Source organism: Diabrotica virgifera, chromosome 1 (assembly GCF_917563875.1).
Source record: "Diabrotica virgifera virgifera chromosome 1, PGI_DIABVI_V3a".
NCBI lineage: Eukaryota > Metazoa > Arthropoda > Insecta > Coleoptera > Chrysomelidae > Diabrotica > Diabrotica virgifera.
This window is the reverse complement of record NC_065443.1, coordinates 88,885,162-88,911,017: the sequence shown is the minus strand read 5'-3', so window position 1 is coordinate 88,911,017 and position 25,856 is coordinate 88,885,162. Positions and strand designations below refer to the sequence as shown.

General features: G+C 32.8%; 1 protein-coding gene across 3 annotated transcripts in view; it reads left to right on the top strand.

Moving 5' to 3' along the window:
• Positions 1-25,856, top strand: part of LOC114325880 (myogenesis-regulating glycosidase) — a 128,795-nt gene that overhangs the window by 82,664 nt on the left and 20,275 nt on the right. For all 3 annotated transcript variants that reach the window (XM_028274015.2, XM_028274012.2, XM_028274014.2), the window contains exons 2-10: positions 1,970-2,095; positions 7,756-8,016; positions 15,520-15,707; positions 21,855-21,942; positions 22,027-22,181; positions 22,288-22,444; positions 23,664-23,851; positions 24,900-25,012; positions 25,103-25,222. In XM_028274015.2, coding sequence (XP_028129816.2) covers positions 1,970-2,095; positions 7,756-8,016; positions 15,520-15,707; positions 21,855-21,942; positions 22,027-22,181; positions 22,288-22,444; positions 23,664-23,851; positions 24,900-25,012; positions 25,103-25,222 — 1,396 coding nt within the window. The remainder of the gene's footprint in view (positions 1-1,969; positions 2,096-7,755; positions 8,017-15,519; positions 15,708-21,854; positions 21,943-22,026; positions 22,182-22,287; positions 22,445-23,663; positions 23,852-24,899; positions 25,013-25,102; positions 25,223-25,856) is intronic.

The following is a 25,856-nucleotide window of genomic DNA, read 5'->3' as shown; positions in this document are numbered from 1 at the left end:
GGAAATTAGACGTAGATATCAGTAACACTCAGATGGGATTCAGAAAAGGGCTGGGTACAAGGGAAGCTCTGTTTGCAATGAACGTTCTCTCACAAAGATGCTTAGACATAAACCAAGAAATTTACACCTGTTTTTTTGATTTCGAAAAGGCCTTTGACAAAGTAGGTACAGCATGAACCACTAAGGCAAGTTCTAATAAGCAAAAATATAGACAGCCGAGATATTCGAGTTATATGCAACCTATATTGGAATCAAACAGCAAATGTGAAGGCTGAGGGTAGGCTAACAGAAGAAATTCAAATCAGACGAGGAGTCCGAGAGGGATGTATAGTGAAGTGATGTTTGCATATAGTGAAGCCATCTGTATAGTGAAGCCATCTGTCAACAAGCACTCGCGGAAGAAGATGTTGGTCTGATAATAAATGATGAGACGATCAACAATATAAGGTATGCTGACGATACGGTTCTCCTACCGGGAACGCTAGTAGAACTACAACATCTCGTTTAAAGTCCCAATATATACTGTAACAGTTAGAAATCAAAGAACATCAGAGCTAATCTTGTAATAGAAAATACAGCGATTGTGCGTGTGTCCTGTTATAAATATCTAGGTGCTTGGATCACAGATGATACTGATCAAACAAAAAAGATTAAATGCACAATATAAATTGCTAGATCAGTCTTTAATACAATGCGCTCACTCTTTTGCAATCGTGATATCAACATAAAGTTACGAATACGAATGCTGCTGTGTTATGTCTTTTTCACCCTGTAATATGGAGTTGAGGCTTGGACACTAAAACAATTGACGATAAAAAACATCGAAGCATTCGAGATGTGATGCTCTAGGCGCATTCTCAAAATATCATGGATGGACCGCGTCACTAACACGCAAGTACTCCAAACTTTAGACAAAAGATGCGAAATTATAAATGAGATAAAAACTAGAAAGATGGAATACTTGGGGCACATTATGAGGGGTGAAAAGTACGAACTTTTAAAAAATATCATGCAAGGCAAAATTAAGGGCAAAAGAAGTGTGGGAAGACGAAAAATATCGTAACATCGAAATCTACGTGAATGGTTCGGGTGTAGTTCGATTGAACTCTTTAGGCGCGCTGCTAACAAAGTCGCAGTGGCCATGATGATTTCCAATCTCCGCTAGGAATGGCACGTGAAGAAGAAGACACGACCAACAAACGTTGTAAATAAGAAATTCCAAAGCCAACCCTACTTACTATACTTTTTAATGACTACTTATGTAATAGAACTTATCTAATATACTTATTTTACTTATATCTAATATGTAGGTAATAGAAAAATTAATAAATTATTATGTCTGGATCCCGCGTATGAAAAAAAAGTTGATTAATAGCAAGCTGAAAATTTGTTAATAGCTTAAGGGTGTCTAGTCTGATAAACTTTGATATATGGGAACACTGGAACAGGGGCAGTTTTAATTGTGGAACAGGTTAAACATTTGGAACGGTCAGACCACGAAAACGGCACATTTATTTTGTCCGACAGAACAGACTTAAACTCTCCGAACAGGAATTTAAACTCTCATGCAAAAATCAGACTGCTATTTATCACCTGTCATAATTCCTGTCATTTGACATATTCTACATGTTAAACTCGTTAAAGCGCCCATTTGGTGATAAATAGCAATCTGATTTTTGCTTGAGGGTTTAATCTCTGTTCGGAAAGTTTAAGTCTGTTCTGTCGGACAAAATACATGTGCCGTTTTCGTGGTGTGGCCGTTCCAAATTTTTAACCTGTTCCACAATTAAAACTTCCCCTGTTCCAGTGTTCCCATATATCAAAGTTTGTCCAACTAGACACCCTTAAGCTATTAACAAATTTTCAGCTTGCTATTAATCAACTTTTTTTTCATACGCGGGATCCAGATCTAATATTTTTCTTTATATCTTAAAATGTATTTAACTAATGTCAAAACTAATATTTATAGGTTGGAGAGCGATTTTAATTGCAATTCTACTGGTTGGAGTGAATCAAGTTTTAGTTCAATGTTCTACAGTAAATGAAATAATTCTCAAACCAAGTTCAAATGGATTGGCCATTGAAGTAAATCAGAGTAAGTAGAATTTTGAGAAATACCTAAAATTTAGATATATTAATTTATTAAAAAAAGTAGAGTAATAAATTTTTTTACCTATATCCCTAGAAATCTTCTTTTATTAAACCAGTATTACTTAAAAGGACAAGGAAATATATCTTCTAAAAATATGGTTGTTATATAAATATAGTCTTTCCACTATCATGATTTTTGTCTTTGAGATGTTTAACTATACACCAAACATTTTACTATCGTTTTTAACCAGATCAACTACCTCTTCTTGACTATTTGCAAGAAGGGCTGTGTCATCTGCAAAAACATAGATTTTTTATTTTTCAGTCATTTATTAAGATGGCCTTTTCCCATCGTTCAAAAATTATTCTCATAATATGCTCCCGATATATGCTAAATAATTGTGGAGACAGTATAAATCCTTGTCTGACACCTTGTTCTGGTTGGGATTCATTTGCGGATGTATCAAGCACTTTAACTGTTCCAGTAGTGTGTTAGTATAGTTCATATTCTTCTTCCATATCTCCGTTTGCTATTATTTTAATTGTTGATACCAGTAAATTGGTACATCTTAATTTAAAGTAAATCTCAATTATTATTATAATCTCGCTCATTAATATCTTATATTCTCAGTATTTTGATAAGGTTTTAATATTGTATGGTATAAATAGCCTTCTTGTAACCACTAAAATAGTGTAATAAAAAGTTCGCATAGAGAAAGAAAGAACAAACTTCAATAAAATGAGAAAGGTACTTTGTGCAAGAGAACTGAAATTAGACTCGAGAGTTAGGCTGGCAAGGTTTTATATTTTCTCGACTCTGCTTTACGGGATAGAAGCATGGACACTTAACGCGTCGACTACTAAAAAGTTGAAAGCATTTGAACTGTGGGTGTATAGAAGAATCCTGAAGATATCAAGGACCGAGCATGTGACAGACAACGAAGTCATGAGAATAGTCAACAAAAGACTGGAAATATTGGAAACCATGAAGACCTGAAAGCTGCAATACCTGGGGCATGTTATGCGTAATGAGAGATACAACATACTTCAATTAATTATACAGAGGAAAATTCAGGGCAAGAGAAGTGTAGGAAGAAGAAGAATCTCACGGTTGCGTAACTTGAGGGAATAGTACGGATGCACATCAACCAATCTACTCAGAGCAGCAGCATCTAAGATCAGAATAGCCATGATGATTGCCAACCTCCGTCGCGGAGATGGCACATAAAGAAGAAGAATCACTAAAATACGCAAAAACATCTACGGACACATTATCCCTTTTTAACTATTTTATGCTAAACAAAGCTTCACGTACACCATTCCAATTCTGAAATCAAACGGTATATTCTCAAAATCTCTTCTTATTTGTTGTACATACGAACTTGAAAAATGTTTAAAAATATTTTTAAAACAGAACTTATAATATTGATGTTACGGTATTCGTTGTAGTTATCAGCATTTAGCTTTTTAAAAGGTAAAGTTTTCAATCCTAATAGCAACATTAATAATATTGAAAAATATTAAAACTATTACTAAAAGATTTTTAAATTGAAAACTTATTGGTCCACTTCCCTGGTAACACCTCCAAGGCTTCTAAAATTTGCAAGCCAGATGGATGCTGCAGTAAAGACAAAGGGAGAGAATTCTAAAAAGTTGCAATACACAACCCCCGTCTGCAGCTTGGTAAAGTTCCAACGGAGAATGGACCTAGTTACTCTATAGGAGTAATACTAATATAAAATAAAATAAAAAAAAATAAAATAAAAGTAAAATAAAAATGTATACCATTTTTATTCAGTTGCAGTGCGAAGGCAAATTAATCTTATTTTTCACTTAGAACAGGGAGCGCAGTCCAGCACTCTGAATCGACGATTTTCGACTCTTATTGGAGTCATCATCGGAGAGGCGTAGGCCTGTTGCTCTCTGCTCGAAGCGACCAAACCATGAAAGTTTATCCCCACATTGAAACTGACGTGTCTGGATTAGGCGACTAGCGTCATCTGGCAATTGAAAGGTAAAGTTTTCAATCTTAATAGCAACATTAATAATATTGAAAAATATTAAAAATATTACTAAAAAGATTTTTAAATTGAAAACTTATGAAAGACAAAGAGAGGGAATTCTAAAAAGTTGCAATTCACAACCCCCGTCTGCAGCTTGGTAAAGTTCCAACGAAAAATGGACCTAGTTACTCTATAGGAGTAATACTAATATAAAATAAAAATATATACCATTTTTATTCAATTGCAATGCGAAGGCAAAACAATCTTATTTTTCACTTAGAACAGGGAGCGCATTCCAGCACTCTGAATCGACGATTTTCGACTCTTATTGGAGTCATCATCGGAGAAGCGTAGGCCTGCTCCATACAGGTCAGTTGAAATGTGGGGATAAACTTTCATGGTTTTGGTCACTTCGAGCAGAGAGCAGCAGGCCTACGCCTCTCCGATGATGACTCCAATAAGAGTCGAAAATCGTCGATTCAGAGTGCTGGACTGCGCTCCCTGTTCTAAGTGAAAAATAAGATTATTTTGCCTTCGCATTGCAACTGAATAAATATGGTCTACATTTTTATTTTATTTTATATTAGTATTACTCCTATAGAGTAACTAAGTCCATTTTCTGTTGAAACTTTACCAAGCTGCAGACGGGGGGTTGTGTATTGCAACTGTTTAGAATTCCCTCCCTTTGTCTTCACTGCAGCATCCATCTGGCTTGCAAATTTTAGAAGCATTGGAGGTGTTACCAGGGAAATGGACCAATAAGTTTTCAATTTAAAAATCTTTTAGTAATATTTTTAATATTTTTCAATATTATTGATGTTGCTATTATAATTGAAAACTTTACCTTTCAATTGCCAGATGACGCTAGTCGCCTAATCCAGACACGTCAGTTTCAATGTGGGGATAAACTTTCATGGTTTGGTCACTTCGAGCAGAGAGCATCAGGCCTACGCCCCTCCGATGAGACTCCAATAAGAGTCGAAAATCGTCGATTCAGAGTGCTGGAATGCGCTCCCTGTTCTAAGTGAAAAATAAGATTGTTTTGCCTTCGCATTGCAACTGAATAAAAATAGTATACATTTTTATTTTATTTAGCTTTTTATGTAGATTTACAAAGATGAAATTAACCAATCTTTGGAAATTTTGTCAGTTATATAGATAAAATTAAACACTCAATGTCAAGATTTCGAGTGTAATTCAGCATTGTCTTTTAGTTGACCTTTTATTTTTGCATTTTTCTTTGTCGATCTCAATTATGGCTGTTTAATTGCCTCCCATGCTATTTCAACATTTTCATCGTTTGTATTAGTACTTTGTAGCTTTTCATTCAGCATTTGTGTAACTGTTTTTTTTTATTATATATATAAACGTAATTAAGTTACAAATTAATGTAATAGTCGAGGAAATGAAGCATTTTGGCTCGCAATTTTTTCGTCCAGCATGGATTTACTTGAAATTTTCACAGAAGGTAGGGAATAGTCCAAGGATCATTTTCTATATCATGCTGCTGTACGCTAACACCTTGGGGGTAGTTGCCACCCCATCTCGGGGGTGGGAATTTTTTATTACATTTTAACCATGTAAATTGATGTAAAAAGTAATTTTAGGAAAAAAATTTTTGTTACATTTTCTTCGTAAAACTAATATTTTTCGAGTTATTCGTGGTTGAAAGTAACAGTTTTTTGACGGAAAAATCGACTTTTTTAGAGGGTTTTTTGACAATAACTCGAAAAATATGAATTTAGTCAAAAAAACTGTAGGCATCAAAATTGTATTTTTTAGTAACACAAACGAAGCTGTTTTTCTATAATATTTTTACGACCAATACAAACCGAGATACGGCATGTTAAATGTTAGCTTTTATCCTCAAATGCATAATTTAAAATAATCAAAGCCAAATAACGGGAAAACTTTGCACTTTTCTAGGAAAACTTACCTGATGTTTTTTCAAACATACAATAAGATTTTTCAAAAAAATAATATAAAGTTTCTAGCATAAAAATTGAGCAACTTATGATCAAAAAAATATCGGTACCTGTTTTTCTCTACGAAAGAAAAAACAGTGAAAACAACCCACTAACTACCCTTGTAACTAAAAATTGGTTTTCTGTAATACCTTTTATATTTATATAATATATTATCAATGCAACCAAGAAGTTTGACCTATTTAAATGGCCTAATTTTAGAAAAATTGGTGTATAAAGAAAAATTTATTTTTTGAAATTTTGTATTTTTTATCATTTTCTTCAAAATATCTACGAAAATACTGGAGATACGAAAAAAATGATAGACTACTGAATTGTAGTTTTTAAAAGCTAAAATTTCCTTATGCATAGATTTCCATTACAGTGAACAGTTAGCGAGATATAGCTGTTTAAAACATATATTTACGAGCAAACATCCCCTTATTCGAGCACTTTAAACTCACCGCAATTAAAAAGTAAGGGATCTTTCGGAATTTAAATGACACAGTCTTATTACTCTTCAAAAATTCTACAAAACTATTATTGAAAAAACTTTTTACCGCCAAAAATGAGGGAGCTATGTTTATAAAACTAATTTTTTTTTTTCGAAAATTCGAATAGTCCTCTTATAGAGCATTTTCAATGTACCTGTATAATACCACAGAGCCGCTTCGTATACTGGATGACTAAAAAACTATTTGTATGCGTATTTTTATATATATCTGTAAATTCGTATTTTTGTGTAAATAAATGTTTTTGTGATTCTTTAATTTTAGTTTTTTTCTGTATAGATCCCTTAAATTGTCTACTTATAAAAAGTGCAATATTATTAAGGGTGGTGTTTAAGGATAGAAATATTATGATATTATATCCTAAAGCATAAAACAATCATTATTAAACCAGTCAAAACCAAATTTTACCTATATTAAAGTTTACAATGTTTTTATATAATTTTTGACAATAAGGGTAGTTTACACCCCTAAAAATAATCAACGCCCTTGAGCATGATATAGAATATGAAGTACAGGGTAAGATGATCTTAACCCCAAATTTTTATGTAAATTGATGCAAGCCGAAATTATTGTTTTAGGATAAGTAAACTTTTCATATATAGCTCCAACAAGGGTGGTTTTAAGGGTTGAAATATTGTGATATTATATCTTAAAGCACAAAACATTCATTATGTAACTAAGAAGAAGCGAATGTTGACAATATTAAAGTTTAAAATGTTATTTTATAATTTTTTTACAATTAGGGGTGATTTTCACCCTTAAAAAACCAAAAGCGTACAACGGCTCAATATAGAAAATAAACTAGAGGGTGAAATGGGCCTAATCCCAAATTTTTGTACAAATCGATGTTGGACGAAAAAATTGCGAGTTTTTACCATTTTCCAGCTTCATTTCCTCGACTATAAGTGTACTTTTTAGTTTTTAAGATATTATAGAACTATTATCTGAGTTTAAATCTGCTCCAGGAATCAAAAACGTTTCCGATAATTACGTAGATAACCTTTGCAATATTTACTGGTGCCTGCACGTTTGATTTCCTGTAGTATAAACTAAGTAAAATAATAGAAAAAGGGTTGATCTTATTTGATCCAAGGGTATCTATTTATTAAATATCACAAACTAACGACTATAACTGTTTAAAATAATTATTCTCGCAATGTTTTCATTCAGTAACTTTTTTTTCAGAAGAAGAAAAAAAACTGAAAGGAACAATCGGAGTTGGCATAGACTTCACCAATATTAATTGTTACGGACAAGAATCCTGTCAAGTTGGAGATGCTGATTTTTCAGTAAAACAATCTGAAGACGGATTTCACATCAAATGGGAAACAAATAATTTGACGAGTGTTTTTCAAGACTGCTTCGATTTTGAAGAGGGTGTCCACTGGTATGGAGGCCCGGAGAGAAAGAAACAAAGCTGGCCCATAGAGAAATTGGAAATTGAAAGCAAGTATTTTTTTGAAAATATTTGTTTGTGATTTCCAACTTTTTATCAAAAAGCTTCTTGCACCTTATCAACTGCAAATAATATTATTTTTTTATTTAAATGGTCGGTTACGGAAGATGGTTTCAAAAATTCGGTTTAAGTAAACCACTTCAGATCTATAACCAATATACTCGTAATTTTGGCTGTATTTCCAACAACATACGTGACACTAAGTAAAATTTTGAAACATAAAACTAAAAAAAAATTAATTGCAACCTAAAATGTCTACATAACTATATTCTTCTTATAGCTTCACTGAGGAGGCATGAGGATGCTGAAATAGCTATATGGAGATGGTGGTCCAACTCTGAATCGAATATAAACAAAAACTGCGTTTATCTTTTATATTCTTCTTATTATTCTTGCATTCAGCGTCTCCTTTGGAGACTGTTGGCCAACATGGCTTTGCACCTTCTAAACTACTACACGGAATGATTTATTAGAACAATGTCATTTCGAACCACTCACGACGATTTCGCAGCCAAGAAATTCTACTACTTCCCACGGTTCTTCGTCCTACTATATTTCCCTGTAGTATAAACTGTAGGAACTCATACAACGCTCATCATCCAGCCTCAAAAGTCCACTGCTGAACATAGGCCTCCTCCCCTCGTTTCCAACCCCATCTATTCTGCGCCGCTCTCATCCAGTTTTTATTTACCCTTCTTAAGTCGTCAGTCCATCTTGTAGGCGGTCGACCGACGCTTCTCTTGTCTTCTCTTGGCCTCCATTCCAATAACCTCTTCGTCCATCGCCCATCTGTCATTCTGACTATTCTGCCCATCTCCACTTCAACCTGGCTATCCTCTCGATGACGTCAGTCACCTTTGTTCTTCTCCTGATTTCTTCGTTTCTGATTTTGTCTCGCAGAGTTATTCCTAACATTGACCGCTCCATTCTTCTCTGCGTGACTCTTAGTTTGGTAGCCGAGGCTTTTGTTAAGGTGAGTGTTTCTGATCCGTACGTCAAGACTGTGAGGACGCACTGATCAAATACCTTTCTCTTTAGGCATGTGGGCAACTCACTTTTAAAAGTTTCTCTCAGTTTTCCAAATGCTGCCCACCCAAGACCTATTCTTCTCTTCAGTTCATGAGTCTGGTTATCCCTGCCAATCGTAATTTCATGTCCCAGGTATTTACATCTATCTACGAGTTCTATTTCCTTCCCAACAATACTGATGTTCTGGTTGGGTACCAAATTTGTCATTATTTTTGTTTTCGAGATGTTTATATATAAACCTACATTTTCTGTAGCCACAACGAGTTCTTGTACCATCTCTTTTGCCATACCTAGATCCTCAGCTACTATGACTATATCATCGGCGAAACGTAAGTTGTTTAGGTATTCTCCATCTATTTTTATTCCCTTTGTCATCCAATCCAAACTCTTAAAGGCATGTTCTAAGACCGTATTAAAAAGTTTAGGTGACATTGGGTCTCCTTGTCTAACCCCCCGTTCTATTTTTATGCGATTACTGTTAGTATGTAATTTGACAGTGGTTGCTGCCTGTAAGTATATTTTGTGTAATAATTTTGTATACCTATAATCTAGCCTGCATTCTTTAAGCGCCTGTAATATTTTGCTAAGCTCAACTATGTCAAAGGCTTTATGAAAATCGATAAAAACTAGAACTAGAGGTTTATTGTATTCCACTATTTTCTCTATTAGGGTTTTTATACTTTGTAGATGGTCATTTGTTCCGTAACTTTTTCGGAATCCTGCCTGTTCTCTTGGTTGATAAGTCTCTAACTTTCTTTCCATTCTCTTAACTATTATTCACGTAAATAACTTATATAAATGGCTGAGGAGGCTAATCGGTCTGTAATTCTCTAAATTGGCTTTGTCTCCTGCTGTGTGTAATAGAATCATAGTAGCGTTGTTCCAGTCTGTTGGAATATTGGCGTTGTGAAGGCAGGTATTGAAAAGTAGCTTAATTTTTTCAAGTAGTATATTTCCTCCAATTTTTAGTGCTTCTGATACTATTCCATTTTCGCCTGGGGTTCGATTATTTTTCATTTTCTTCAGAGCCTCTTTGATTTCTGATTTTGTTATATCGGGCATTAAATCTGATCCTTGATTTAATACCCCAGTTTTTACTGTCATTGGAGGTTGCGTATTGTCATCTTTTGTTTTTTGATTTGTACAACGCTGTGTAGAACTCTTCGACTATTGTTAATATTTCATCTCTGTTTGTAGTTTCTTTTTCAGTTCTGTTTCTTAGTTTGTTGATTTCTATTTTTCCTTTTTGTACGCTTTTCTTCAAAACTTTCATGTTATTATTTTGCTCTATTGCTTGTTTTGTTTTTTCTACATTGTAGTTTCTTATGTCTTTTCTTATTGCCTTTGTGATCGTCTTATTTATTTGATTTAGCACTTCTTTGCTGGAATTGGTACCTCCTTTCATCTGTCGTCTTAGTTCTACAACGCTCATACCTTGTGCCTTTAGAATCTTGGCCAAGGAACTCAGGTTTTCTCTTCGTTAGAGTAAATATAATTTAGAATCAATATTAAGTTATTTACGCGGTGCCTGATTTGTTACTTTATCCGCCCAGGACACTCTGACAACGCGTCTCTAGATTCACATTTTAACTTCCTAATGAGTTTCTTTTTTGTAGCTTTCCACATTGTATAGGAGTATAAGAAATACATAACACCTAACTGTTCTAATTCTTACAGTGTCTTTCGATGCTTGAACGAATTTCTTGTGAATGTTGGTTAGACCCGTTGACAATAGGTCCAGGATATTTGGACAGAGAAACCCGCTAAATGACCTCTCCATTAAAATCTAATTACTCCCAATTTTTGTTTTTTTATTTGAAATTAAAACTATGTTCTAAAATGTAATTATATCTTTCTAGTTGAAAAAGAAATTTTTCTCAAATTACCCATACCCAACATCATTGTTATTTAGTACAACATTGTTATTTGTTACAGCTATGATAACTCGTTTATTATTCATTTTACGAAAAAAGTTATTATTCATAAAAAGCTTGCCATGGTCTAAAAGCTAAGATGGCATCGGCATCGTATCAAATTTTATAAATTTTATACGAGGTATGTTACAAAATTTGAATTTCGCTCTAGAGTAAAGTACACACCTTTATTTTTCTCAATATTGAAAATTGGTATTATAAAGAGTTGTTTAAGATTAAAAACTGTATTTCAATATGCAATTACATTCTTCTAATTGAAATATTGTGAACTATAAAGGTACTTTACTCTTGAGAGAAATTCATATTTTTGACACGCCTCGTATGAAATTGATTTGATATAATTATAGTTGCATCTTAGGTTTTAGATCATGCAGAGCTTTGTATGAAGAATAACTTTCTGTCGTTAAATTAATAATAAAAGAGTTATCGTATTGGTAATGAATAAAAATTATGTTGGATATCTGTAATCTGAGAAAATTTCTTTTTTATTAGAAGCATGTAATTGCATATTAGAACCTAGTTTTTAATTCCTTATAACTTATCGTAATACCAATTTTCTATTTTGTTAAATATAAAGGTACTTTAGTCTTGAGCGAAATTTATATTTTTTCACATAAATCGTATAATATTGACAAAATTTGATACCTGATGGTTGAATGTTAGGTTTTAGACTATGCAGAACTTTTTATGAAGAATCATTTTTTTCGTAAAAATAATAATAAAACAGTTTTCCATATGGGTCCAACTTAGTGGGACATATTGTATATCTGCAGCCATTTTTTTATATTTGCTTAGATATTCTAATGTGCGCCCCTTGGTTGTATAGTGACCTCGCATTTACAAAAATATGTAGTTGTTAATTCTTGAGATTTTTTATTTTCACAAAACACTTTTCAGGAAACAGATACATCTGATAGTTAGTGTGACTGAGCCTAATTAATATTAATAATGTTTAAAAGTCTAATAAGTTAGGAAATAAAATTCGAAATTATTTATCCTCTGAGCTTTTTAAGTTGGAAAAATAAAGCATAACAGAGTGGCGAAATACTCGAAATATACACATAGTAGAGGCTCTGTACTGTAATCAAATCTGAACCAACTTTTCTTTTCTTTTAGTTTATACTTTATTCACCTTTGGTGGATATTAAAGGAAAGAGTTCGCTAAAATTATTATCACGGTGAATGACAGGACGTGAAATGCAATTTAGGTTTCCCTTGTCGAGTATTTCGCCACTCTGTTATGCTTTGTTTTTAGTGTACAGCATAATAAGTACGAAAGTAAATGGCTCTAATAATTATTCCACTAAATAACAATGTAATTTGCAATTTACTTTCGTTCTTCATATTTTGCATAGTAAAGTATTCGTTGTCTAGATAATCCAAATCAGTCGTATATTCGTGGAATAGGGAGAATTGCTAGGGATGTATATGATTCCATCAGGGATTAGTGAGTCTTTAGTTATTTTCGTTAGTGTTTGACCGGGTAATAGAAAACCTAAAGTATAATATTCCCTGACGCTTAGGGCCGGTATTTCAATAGCTACTTAAGCTTTTGCTTAGCTAAGCCTGTGTCAAAAGTTAAGGAGAAGCTTAAGCTGGGTGCCGTATTTCCATCATTCTCTTAACTAAACTGATGCTCAGCTGTAAAGTTAATTGGTTTGGTACCTCTGAATACGTCAAAGTGCCAGAGCTAACTGTTCTGAGGTAAAAACCACTACTGTTGACATTTAATTTTATCTTGTCATCTGTATCAATGTTATTTTTACTTCACTTAATTTTGTGTACATGGTACATGTGTTTTTAGTTTATGGTCTATATTTTCTCTGGTTATATTTTTATTGTTATTTTGCATAAGCAATAGATCCGTCTTTGTAATTTTGTTTATTGGATATATTCCTTAAAATGTCAAATTAGAATGTAAGTTTATTTTTGTAAAATAAATATACCTACCAAGCATTGTAGAAATAAACAATTTTCATTTGCCTACACCTTCCAAAAGTAGTAAGAATTTTAATAATCGTTATTACGATTAATAAATTAATAGATTATTATTTAATAATCCAATAATAACGTTATTACTTAAAAGTTGGTTTTCAAAACAACTCTATAATTAATAATCTATAGAACAATAACCTCAAAAAACAGAAAACAAATCTTAAGCAAAGGCTTAAACCAACTCCCGCGCGAGCTTAAAATTATTTGGTTTAAGCCTCAAATTGAAGTAGAAATACAGGCATCTAAGCTTAAGCAAAGGCTTAACGTAAGCTTTGGCTTAAGTGAGGTTGGAAATACCGGCCCTAAGTGTATGCTGATGATGCAGTACTAACCCTCGCAGGACCAACCTTTTAGAACAAACAACAAGGGCCAAAGAGGGTCAATAAATGTCCACACATAAATTAATTGAAAACGTGCTTCTTTATTTAAACTAATTTAAAAATAACACTTTTATAATAGTACTAGACGTTTGGAACAGTTGAAAGATACGAATTTATAATTTACCCGGAGTCTTCGTCTTCAGTGGAATTCAAATCATCGTAGGATACAGAAACATTTATTACTTCTTGCTGTGCTTACCGCATACATACTTGCATTTTGAACAAACTGTGGTTGTTTTTGAACACTTATTGGCCGTTTTTGCCACTCTCTTATGCTTTATTTTTCCAACTTAAAAAGCTCAGAGGATAAATAAATTTTATTTCCCGACTTATTAGACTTTTGATTCATAGATGGTGCTAGTTGTATCTTTGGTAATTATTTTGATTATTTCATTCATAGGAGATTCTGACCAATAGAAAGCTACATAAATCTAAACTAAATCGATAATTTTTCATAATTTCCCGTCGTCAAGTATATTACGTCAGATGCCCTTCGTTGCTACGAAAAAATACATTCAGTGACATTAATGACAATTCATGTTTTAAAAATTATAAAAGTGATGACTTTCAACCGTCAAATTAATATTTATAACAACTGTGTGTTTAATTGTACTAATTTGTACTGACATAAATAAATTACAATAAAATTTTGGTGTTGAACAGTTTTATTCATGAAATAATCGCAACAAATTGCACTCGATCTCTAAAATTAATATAGAATTTTTGTCCGCGTGACACTTTGACATAATTAAAACTGTCAAAGTGTCAGTCGGTAAAAATTCAATAATTTTAGAGCTCTTGTGCAATTACTACTGATAATTACCCGGAAAGGATAAAAGGATTTGATTTCAGTTTAGTGCCTCTACCCAGGTGCTCCGATGAGAAAACGGTTTTTCCGGAATACGTATAAGCCACATAGTAGAGTAATCAACTATTTTTAATGGGAATAAGCCACAATTTTCCAAAAACAAATGATTTTTTAAATTATTAGTATTTTGTATTTTGACAACGAAACCCGATTTGGGCTTCGAAACGTTAATAAAATCATTTTTTTGGTAAAATTGTAGCTTATTCCCAATAAAAATAGTTGATTATAAAAATGCCACAAGGAAATAGCCTCAGAACAACACAAAGTAGAGGCTCTGTACTGTAATCAAATCTGAACCATCCTTTCTTTTCTTTTAGTTTATAGTTTATTCACCTTTGGTGGATATTAAAGGAAATAGTTCGCTAAAATTATTATCACGGTGAATGACAGGAAGTGAAATGCAATTTAGATTTCTCTTGTCAAGTATTTCGCCACTCTGTTATGCTTTATTTTTCCAACTTAAAAAGCTCAAAGGATAAATAATTTCGAATTTTATTTCTTGACTTATTAGACTTTTGATTCATAGATGGTGCTAGTTGCATCTTTGGTATTTATTTTGATAATTACCCGGAAACGATGAAAGGATTTGATTTCAGTTCAGTGCCTCTACCCAGGTGCTCCGATGGGGAAACGGTTATTCCGAAATACGTATAAACACATCGCACACCTAGTTCAATAGTGCCACAAGTGCAAAACACAATATTCTCGAGAAATGAGCAAAATATTCTGTAGCAAACGCGTTATGCCCTGTAAATAATTTATTTTGAGAATGACTGGCTTCAAAATTACAATTTAGGTAGCAAATTATACAGTTATTCGCTGGATCTTATTACAATTTATTAAAATTGTGAAGAAAGTCATTTATAAAATGATACCGAGGAGATACGGCGGCAATATAATGAAAAAATCAATTGATTTTTGCAGTTGTGGCCGTATTGAACGTATTGAATAATTACATCGGTTGTATTGTGGCAGTGTATATTATCGCCACATCTCCCAGTTATGGCCATATTGCATTTTCAAAATCTCCAAAAACCCTATAGTGAAATACCGAAGTAACTTACTTTATACTTATCCAAAACAATATTTTAGTTCAGGCTGTATTGCATAAGATGGGGCATTATATAGGCAATATTTTACAGCCTTAACACAAAATTCGAATTTTTCGCAGTTGTGGCACAATTGAACTAGATGTGCGACATAATAGAGTCTCTGTGCTGTAATCAAATCTGAACCATCCTTTCTTTTCTTTTAATAATGTTTAATTACTAAAAATTACTATTTTAGGTTATCAGGCGTATGTACTACATCAGTTGGATAATTTTGCTGTAGCTGAACGTTACTGGTTGAACTCAAAAGGATTGTATATCTATTTAAATTCTAAAGTACCTTTGTATGTTGACCAAAATATTTCGAATAAAAATAGAGTTTGCTTCATAGCCAAATTAGAAGGCCCTTATATTAATAGACATAAGGTTAGTATATATTTTGAATAAATCCAGATTTAGCCATACAGCTCACACTCCATCAAAAGGGAAAATTGACTGATTCCAGATACCTAAGGTATCTAAAGGATTGAGCTCTACGTGTTATCGGGCCCCAGATGACTTTGTAGGCTGGAGTATTTCCCAAAAATTTTCGTACACATCTGACCGTCGGAAACAGTACAGCACAGCTTTCTGCATGGTCTTATAAAGCAATTAAAGTATTATTATTATATTAATTATGATCATTTTGAAGAAAACTAAACATTTTCTTATACGAAATTATACTATAGTACTCATCGGATGGACCGCAAACATTCGGATACAATTAGAATCTCTTTGTAAAGACAATGAAGTAGTATTTACTATGTAACAAGACATTTACTCAACACACTAAACATTATAGGCAAGCGGCAGCAACCCCTAAAATGACGATATACCTACCGACCACGAAAATTAACTTTCAGGTGAATGGCCAATTTTGGTCATTCTTTATGTTTTCGAGGTCGTTGAATCCGACTATGAAGTTTATTTTTATCTAAAGTTGGTGGAACATGTTCAAAAATCAAATTTTATGCAAAAATGCGAAAAATCAATTTTGATGATTCTTCAAATTTAACCTTTGTCGAGCGGCATAATTTTACACCGCTAACAGACGGCATAGGGAAAATTGTACCTGTTATATATTTTCTTAAAAATTCGTTAATCTAAAGGGAAATATATGTTAATTTTAAGCTGCTATTATTTGTTACTAGCATAACTGGTAAAGAATTGTTGAATATTGCAATAAATAAAGAAAAATCTTCGGTAATTTGTTCTTGTACAGATTTACAAACAAAGATTAGAAGCCGCTATGACGCGACGTGACTGCTTTTATCTATCGTAAATCATTGAAATTACTACAACAATAAACTTGAAAATAGTGGTCCTAGACAAATTCTAGGAAGAGTATATATTGTACTGTATTTCAATTTGAAACATAGATCTCATCCCCATTTAGCTGTTTGGATTACAATGACTTGTAATCCTTTCACGACCATGCTACGATTTATATGATTTGACAGCGAAAATACCCGCGAAGAACGCAAGAAAAACGATAAAGCTGCACTCATACGAGATATCTAGACAATGCTTTTTTATGTAATTATATTTATTTACAATCTACATCATTAAAAGAGTATTAAGTAAATTTGTTCCATGTTTTTGGGCATGAAGAAGAGACTTCCAATGATGTCTCATCTTATTCTATTTATGTTAAGTTTTAAAATAGGTCCTGAGGCCAGGTTCTATCTAGTCTCCTTGTGGCAGGCCATTATGGAATAATTCCCTTACTAACTCATTTTCATGGAGAATGGTACGCTCGTTTTGTGATTCGAATGCTCGATGGATTTCTCCTCTGATGAAAGGTATATTTAAGTCTTCGTGAAGTGTTTGATTACTTACGTACCATGGTGCATCCACTATTGATCTTAGAACTTTAGACTGAAATCATTGGATGATATTCAGTGATGTTGACTTTGCACAATCCCAGAGGTGTAGTCCGTAGTACCAAATAGGTTTGAGTATTGCTTTATACAGAAGAATTTTGTTTTGGATGTTGAGTTTTGATCTGGCGCCCAAGGAGCCAATATATTTGCCGGAATTTCAAGTCTAGCTGTCTTCTTTTGGTCTGGATATGTTTCTTCCAAGTAAGACGTTGGTCAAGATGGTGGCCAAGGTATTTAGCGTCTGTTACTGTTGGTATTCGTACATTTTCCATTCTTACAGGTGCGCATGTGTTGTGGCGGTTGAATCGCTTATTTGAGATGATTTTGTTTTGTTTACTTTTGTTCGCCATTTTGTGTACCATACACTGAGTATGTCCAGATGGTGTTGCAAGTCTTGCTACGTCATCAGCAAAGGAAGCGATCGTAGTATTATGAGACTCTGGTATATCGGCTGTGTAGAGTGTATTATGAGACTCTGGTATATCTGAGCTAGACAATGCTGAATAATCATTTGCAACAAGGCTCCAAACCAACACAATGCACAACCACCGACGAACAATTGTTTCCATTTACAGGCCGTACAAATTTTACACAAAACTTTCCAAACTCGCTAAATATAGGATCAAAGTATTTTTGGCTTGTGATGCATCAAACGCTTATCTCCTACAAGATCATCTTTATATTGTAAAAACAGCATAATATGGTTCCTGACAAGTTAACGTTGGCGAACAAACAGTTTTGGATCTGGTCACATCTTATAAAGGTTATGGGTAGAATGTTACCACACATAACTTTTTTACCAGTTTTGAATTCGCTAAATTCTTGAATTCATGGCACATGACGTTAGTAGGGCTAGTAGACACAGTTAGAAAAAATAAGAGATTTCACCCACAAATATGCAAGCAAACAAGGAAACAGCTGGTTTTCCACAAATTTTAAGGTAAGGTTTTAGGGTAAGGACTAACGCAGGAAATTTTTGAACGATCATTTTAAAGATATTTGGTTGACTTTATTTCAATTTCAAAGTAAAAACCGGATGTAGATGAGGAGTCATTTTATTCTTAGAGCTGTAGAAATAGTCCTTGGTCGAAACAGAGTATGCTGTAGATATTCCTGCTCAAGTATCTCACAGCATTCGCGGATCTACTCCATTAACCGGAAGTTGTCATGTTTATCGAAACGAACGAAAAAACTAGAAATACAAAAACCAGCGTAAAACGGGAAATACTTGTGTAGTATGTTTTCTACCTGCTTGTGACGAACATTATATGTCTAAAACGATATGTATGTGTTGCGAAAACCCACACTAACATTCATTTTTGTATTTTGATTCAAATATGATATCATTTAAATACAAAACGTATTGTTTTTTAAATTAATTATTTAAAAAACTGTACAAGGTACAAATGTACCTATGCCGTCGTTTATGGGGGTAGGAACTATTTAAGCCTCGTTCTAGGAACTGAGTAAAAATTTTATTGTAATATTCGGCTCACATAATCTAGTCGATAAATGTAGAGATGTCACAAAAGTTCAAGTCTCTACCTCTTTGAAAAAAAAAAGTTATCACAATTTGAAAACTCAGAAGTTACAATTGTACCTATGCCGCCCGACGAAGGTTAACTCGCTGTATCTTTGGTCGCGGTAAATATTTCCTTTTGAAAATTTTACTGTATCATCTTTGAAGTATTTAGATTTGTGGTCTGGATCCCGCGTACCAAAAAAAGTTTATTAACAGCAAGCTGAAAATTTGTTAATAGCTTAACGGTGTCATGTCAGACAAACTTTGATGTATGGGAACACTGAAACAGGGGAAGTTTTAATTATGGAACGTGATTTTAATTGTGGAACGTGTGATCCTGAGAAGTTTATGTTTGTGAAAACAAGCAGGTTGTTTAGCAACTTTATATTATAATACAGTCTGATTTTTGCATGTAAGTTTAATGAAAGGGTAACAAATAAATTGGAAGTTCTGTCCGACAAAATACATGAGACATTTTCGTAGTCTGACGTTGTAAACCTTTAAACTGTTCCATAATTAAAACTTCCCCTGTTCCAGTGTTCCCGTACATCAAAGTTTGTCTGACTGGACACCGTTAAGCTATTAACAAATTTTCAGCTTGCTATTAATAAACTTTTTTTGGTACGCGGGATCCAGTCCTATATTCAATCATTATCATTTTACGAAAAACAACGAAGATTTTTCATAATATACAAAATATTAAAGGAAGAAATAAGACAGATACGTGAAGAGACAAACACTGATTGGTATTTATTGGTCTTAATAAAGCATATATTGGAGTTCCTTGTGAGGTTCTGTGGTGGACGCTCAATAAGAAAAGAATTCCATGTGAGTTTGTTAAAATTGTTATTAGAGATGAATATGGTTCCATCAGGGCTAAGTGCTTAGTCTTTACTTAGTTATTTTCATTATCAAAATTCTATAAAATTGCCACAATTCTAGCTACGTTATATGAAACTGAAATTCGGGATTAAAAAATAATTACACTTTTATAAAAAAGAACTTTTTTATAAACCCTTTTTATTATTTATAGGAAAGAATATAAAATAATTTAACGATAAACGATTTATCGATAACATGCTTAAAATTCCACAAATTACACTCTAATAAAAAAGTACTTTTTATAATATCACGGTTTTGTTATTGTACATATAGGACACAACATATTTGGAAAGAATAATTAACTTATAAAATATGAATTTTTAGTAGGTGTATTAACTGTTATTTATAATTATGACTCCAAAAATTACACTAGTATAAAATAGTATTTTTTATAACACCACGGTTGTTTAAAATGGTATATTAAAATTTTAAATATAAACTTTTAATTTTTATTTATTAAAACAATTAAAAAAAGATACGCAACAGCCGGTTTCCAACTGGGGACCTCTCGATCTGCAGTGTAATGCCACTGAGGCACCATCAATTTGTAGATATCGATTTATTAACATACTTTAAAATATCATTGCATTTGTCACATTTTTAAAATAGTTTGAAATTTAAAAAAAAAAGTCGATTTATCCATACAGTGTGATTGGTCAGTGGGGTAAAGCTTTGTAGATCCGTTATCAGTAATAGATAGTAAATAAAAGTTAATAACAAAAATTGTAGCCAACTTTGATTACAGATTGATAATCAGTAATCGTAAATTGTAAGTTTTAGACAATTATTCAGTCATGGCTTACTTAAAATTTGGAAAGATTTAGACCCGTAATTATTAATAATTCTGCTCTAAAAAAATGAAAATATCTCGAAAACTAATAAATTTACACATAGGGAATGTTATACAAAAATTAAAGTATGGTAATGGTACTTTTCGATAATGATATAAAATACAGGGTGTTATATTTAAAATTACTGAGAAAATAATGTACTTGCGTTTTGACTCACCCTGTATTCAATATAAAGAAAATTAGGAAAACAACGATTTACGAAAATTTTGACAAAAAATAAAAAATATGACGTCAGTAAACCATTGACCTTGTGCTTGCTTTTATTTATACAGGTAGTTAAACTTGTTACGATTTTCATATAAAATTGGTTATAACTTTGTAAATACCCCGTATAACATACCAAGCCTTTATATTTTTCTAATCGAAAAGTTACGAAGATTTTGAATATAAAATAAAATACAGGGTGTTCTTTTTAAAAAAACAAAAGTTTGGTCTGCCACTATGTTATCGAACATCCTGTAACATTCTAACTAATTTTGTAATGTGAAGCTCAAAGTTCGCTACAATTTTTGTTATTAAGTTTTATCGCTACACATTACTATAACGGATCTACGGAGCTTCACCCCACTAATTATTTTCACCCTGTATAATAGCAATGAAATATTGCATTGTTAGCTAGTTCTAAGCTATCCTGAAAATTTCAGGTGTCTAGGTAGCCTAGAACTATTTTTAAAATGGATTACAAAATTTGAGGAGTCCGTGACACCAACCAACCCAAGTATAAAAAGGTTTTAATAAAAATAGGAACAACGAATGTATACGGCTGAAAGAATACTTGAAGGATGAGTGGAGTGATAAAATGATTAAATTGCGAAGGGATATGTTAGGTGAAGTTTAAATGTAGCAACAATTTAACATTGATGTGTTTAAAGTCGATCGGTCGGCCAAGTTGGTTCGAGGCCCAGCCCGGTCATTTGAAATTAATAAAAGAACAAAAGTGAAGTATACAAAAATACTTTAAATATACTTACTATTATTATAAAATATCTTATTCCCGAGGAAGACAAATCCAAAGACACAAAAATTATAATAAATAATACATTTATTAAGAACACTAATATATCCTTTTATATGATATAATATGACTTTTTTGCGCTGATACATACATATCTTGAAAGATTAGCGACGAAATACATACTGTCTGTGTGCGCATGCGCCTGGCATTAGCACAAAATTTCACTCTCGATCGTAAAGAAGCATAACTTCAAAAATATATTTATAATGAATATTTATAATTTTTATTAACCTTATCTTGCAAAAACAGAAAAAGATCGTTAAATTGCATAATATTTAGGAAAATTTTTATACTTTGATACTTTTTAATTTTATTTTATTACCATTATTTAAAATAAAGATAAATAGGGGTTCAACATATTTTTTTTTATATAATTTTTAGAATTTTTTGGAATATGATATTGTAATAAAAGATGATCCAAGAGAAGCGCACGTACACGCTGTCAAGACGTTTTTGGGAAAACCATCAGGTACTGGTCTTGTTATTGTTATGTTAGTCCGCTTCATGGAAAACTTAAACTAAATAATATAACTAATTTAAAATGCATTTATAGGATATCCAGATGAGCGAATGATAACTGAACCCATCTGGACAACATGGGCAAAATACAAAACGAAAATCAGCGACGAAATCGTACTTGACTTTGCGAAAGATATTAGAGATAACGGGTATGAAAAGGGACAAATAGAAATTGATGATTATTGGGAGGTGAGATTCTAGGTGTAATTCGATTGTTAGAATATTTTTATTTTGTTTTTCTATTGCCTTACTACTAAATGCATAATACCACCATTTTAGTATTTTTTTATTATAGAAATGCTACGGAGCTCAAGAATTTACACCAACAACTTTTCCAGACATAACCAATACTATAAAAACTCTAAAAAGTTGGAGCTATAGGGTCACTTTATGGATACATCCCTTCGTGAATAGTGACTGTCAAGACAATTCCAAGATTGGTTTAGAAAAAGGTAACGTTTAAACATAAAACATTGAGAGGTTTTTGTTTTTGTCGTATTAAGTACTATTTTTGTATGAGGGTCTTTAAATTTCAGTCTCTTAATTCGCTCAATTTCATTCACTCCGTTCATTCCAAAAACACCAAAGTTTTTTGTAGATAATCATAATAATATAATAGTAGGGGAGGAAAGTATGCTAAATTTGCAGTTACTCGAGCGTTATGGGGACCTATTGGGTTGTGACGAGTAGGTCCTAAAACCAAAAAAAGTTTGGTTTTCCATAGAGTGGGGGGCTTTCCATTTTTTAGTTTAATTTTCCATTTCCAACAATTGTTTTTCCGATTATAGCACCATCTATACAGAATTCGTAAAAATGTCTCGAATAAAAGGTACTTATTTTTACGTAAGGATTCCAAATATGCAATAAAAAATGGGGGCTCCTATTTAAGATTTTAAAGTACCCCCCCACCCTATCTTCGTGGGGGTTTGTTTTTGGAGTCATTCCATAGATTTTTAAATAGTATTCAATACGTATATTTTTCAGTGTTCCGATCTGATATTCATTTCGCGAAATATCTCGAGGTTCGTATTTAAAATTTTAAATTTACCCCCACCCCTCTCCGCTGGGGGTCTCGTTTGATATCATTCGATAGATTTTTGAGAAATATTGAACACGTATTTGTTGGTTTACGATCTGACGTTCATTTCGCGAAATATTCGCTTTTCTTTGTGAAACTTTGTTACTTGTCCATTTACTTACGCCCTTACGCCTCAAATCGTCAGATTTTTGAAATATACCCTGTTTTGCATGTACTTAACTTACCTTATCTTAATTTGACGATTTCGAGTTTTTCTAAGGATAAATTTTTTTTTCGGACCCCCTTTAATGAACTCCCTTGTATTAAGAGTCAATATATGGTAGAGGTATCTACATTTACAGGGTACAAGGTTTCTTCCCATGTGATAATGTGACACGCTTGAGTAACTGCAAAAATCCCCGCTTGGGCTCCCCTACCATAAGAACTTTGGAATGTTATTAATTATAATGATTGTACACGGCAAAAGTCAAGGGCGTGATCTAGATACAACCTATTTTTCTGGGTTAACACTTTGAAAAATTGGTTTGATCTAGAAATGTAGCTAATTATATTAAATATAATTTAAAACAAACATTTTAAAATTATTTCTTTATATCTTCTATTTTTTTATTTAAGTAATATACTCTTTTCAGGATATTTCGTCCTAGATCAAAATGGCAGAGCAAATGGCAGTTGGTGGAACGGTAATGACTCATACCAAATTGATTTTACTAATTCAGAAGCAGCGGAATGGTGGTCTGCTAGGCTAAAGAAACTTCAACAGAATCCTGGGATAGACAGTTTTAAATTTGATGCAGGAGAAACTGATTACAGTCCCCAAGTTAGTATACTTTAACCACGGTTTTTTTATTGCGTTATTTTTCTTTATTTACCCCTTAAAAACTATTTTAGTCTTTTGACATCTTTCTGATTTCTATCATATTTTCTTCTGAACCTACTGTTACAAATACAGTATGCGGCAAAATAAACAGTACTGATATGAATATTGAAATGTTTATGATTATTTATAAGTCTAGTATACATGATATAGCTTTGAACATTTGAACATTATTCACAACGACACACGTTCCCGATAAAACAGATGTTAAAGATACCCTCTTGCCAGTGGTGGATCTACGGAGAGGGAAAATGAGGAAATCCCCCCTAACAAGATCCAAAATTAAAGAAAAAATTGTTCAAACATAAAAATATATTAGCTGACATGAACTCGAAACCACAGAAAGACAAATTCAACCGAATAAACACGCTAGTTAGGAAAATTAACGGAATTTAATGCCTATAAGTTATTATTTATGTCTTTTGGGTAATCTAATGTCTTTTTTATGTCTTTTGGTTGGTTTTTTATTGGAAGTTCCCCCTAAGGCAGATTTTCCGTCCCAAGGAAAATTTCTAGATCCGCCACTGCCTCTGGCCCGAAAAAATCTTTAATTCTAGTCCGCAATTCCGAAATAGCAGACGGTGGATCTATTTGTCTCCTCCAGCATTCCCCGTATGTACGCATCTAGTGGCGTTGGTTCTGGTGAGTGGCAACTCCTACAATGATCGCGCAGTATTCAAAGAGACTCCCTGGCAGTGTGACAGGTTGTCCCGTCCTGCTGAAACCATTGTTGATTTTAAACTTGGACCGTTTTCGTGACCTTTTCCGTATGACCGAAAATAGTACTCCACCATAAAAATGTTTTCTGCAAAACTGAGAACCATTTTGAAGCACCTAACATTATCACGACATTCACTTACGTTATAACGACGTTCGGAAACCACTCAGTACGTTTCGACACCTGACACATACAAATTTGAGGCATACGAATTTCAGTACTGTTTATTTTGCCGCATACCGCAGTTTTATATCAATAATTATTATATTTTAGCCTTCAGTTTACCATGGTGTGAACCAAGAAGATGTCCCCAACATTCTAAGCGAAAGCTATGTGAGAACCTGTGCTAAATTTGGCCCTCTTGTAGAAGTTAGATCGGGTTCCAGGTAAATTCCAGCAATATTTATTATTAAATGCTTTTTATAAAATTGACCACGTAGATAAAGATCAGTATGATTTTACTGTGCTATTTTTAGAACACAAGACCTGCCAATATTCATTCGAATGATCGATAAAGACTCGAATTGGGGAGACAGCAACGGATTGTACACTTTAATTACTACTCTTTTACAAATGAATATAAATGGATACACTTTGTAAGTATAAAATACGTTTTATTACTATATAGTGGTGGCTAAAAAAAATGCATTTTTACCTAATTTTTTCTTTAACTGAATTTTTTTTTTCACATAAACAACACAGGTAAAAAAGTTTATTTCTGTCTACTTAACTTCAGTTTATTTGCCATTTTTAGTAATTTTAGAATATTTTAGATTGTTTTTGATTTACCCAAAAAATGTAAATTGCCAATAGATCGCGGTCGTCGGCAATTTCGTCATTTAAGCGACTTCGAAAAAGGACTCATTGTAGGCATGAACCAGTGGCGGTTGGTGGGGTAAAATTTTGGGTAGGCCAAGCCAGCAAATTACATATAGCTATGTATAATATTCTTTTTCTCATTAGCATCTTTCAGTGCGTCACAGTTTTTCGATTTCTTTCTAACGCATTAAATTGTATGTAACAGAAAAAAGGCACGTCAATGATTACAGACATTTATAACATTTATTCTAGTTGTCGATAGATGGCGCTATAATCTAAAAAAAAATATTTACGAATTATATAATATATCTACGAATATAATCTGTACAATTTATAAGACTATACAAATTAAAGAAAATACCATTTTGTAAATGCAATAAACACAATTGATTTGTTTTTATGCCAAATTGC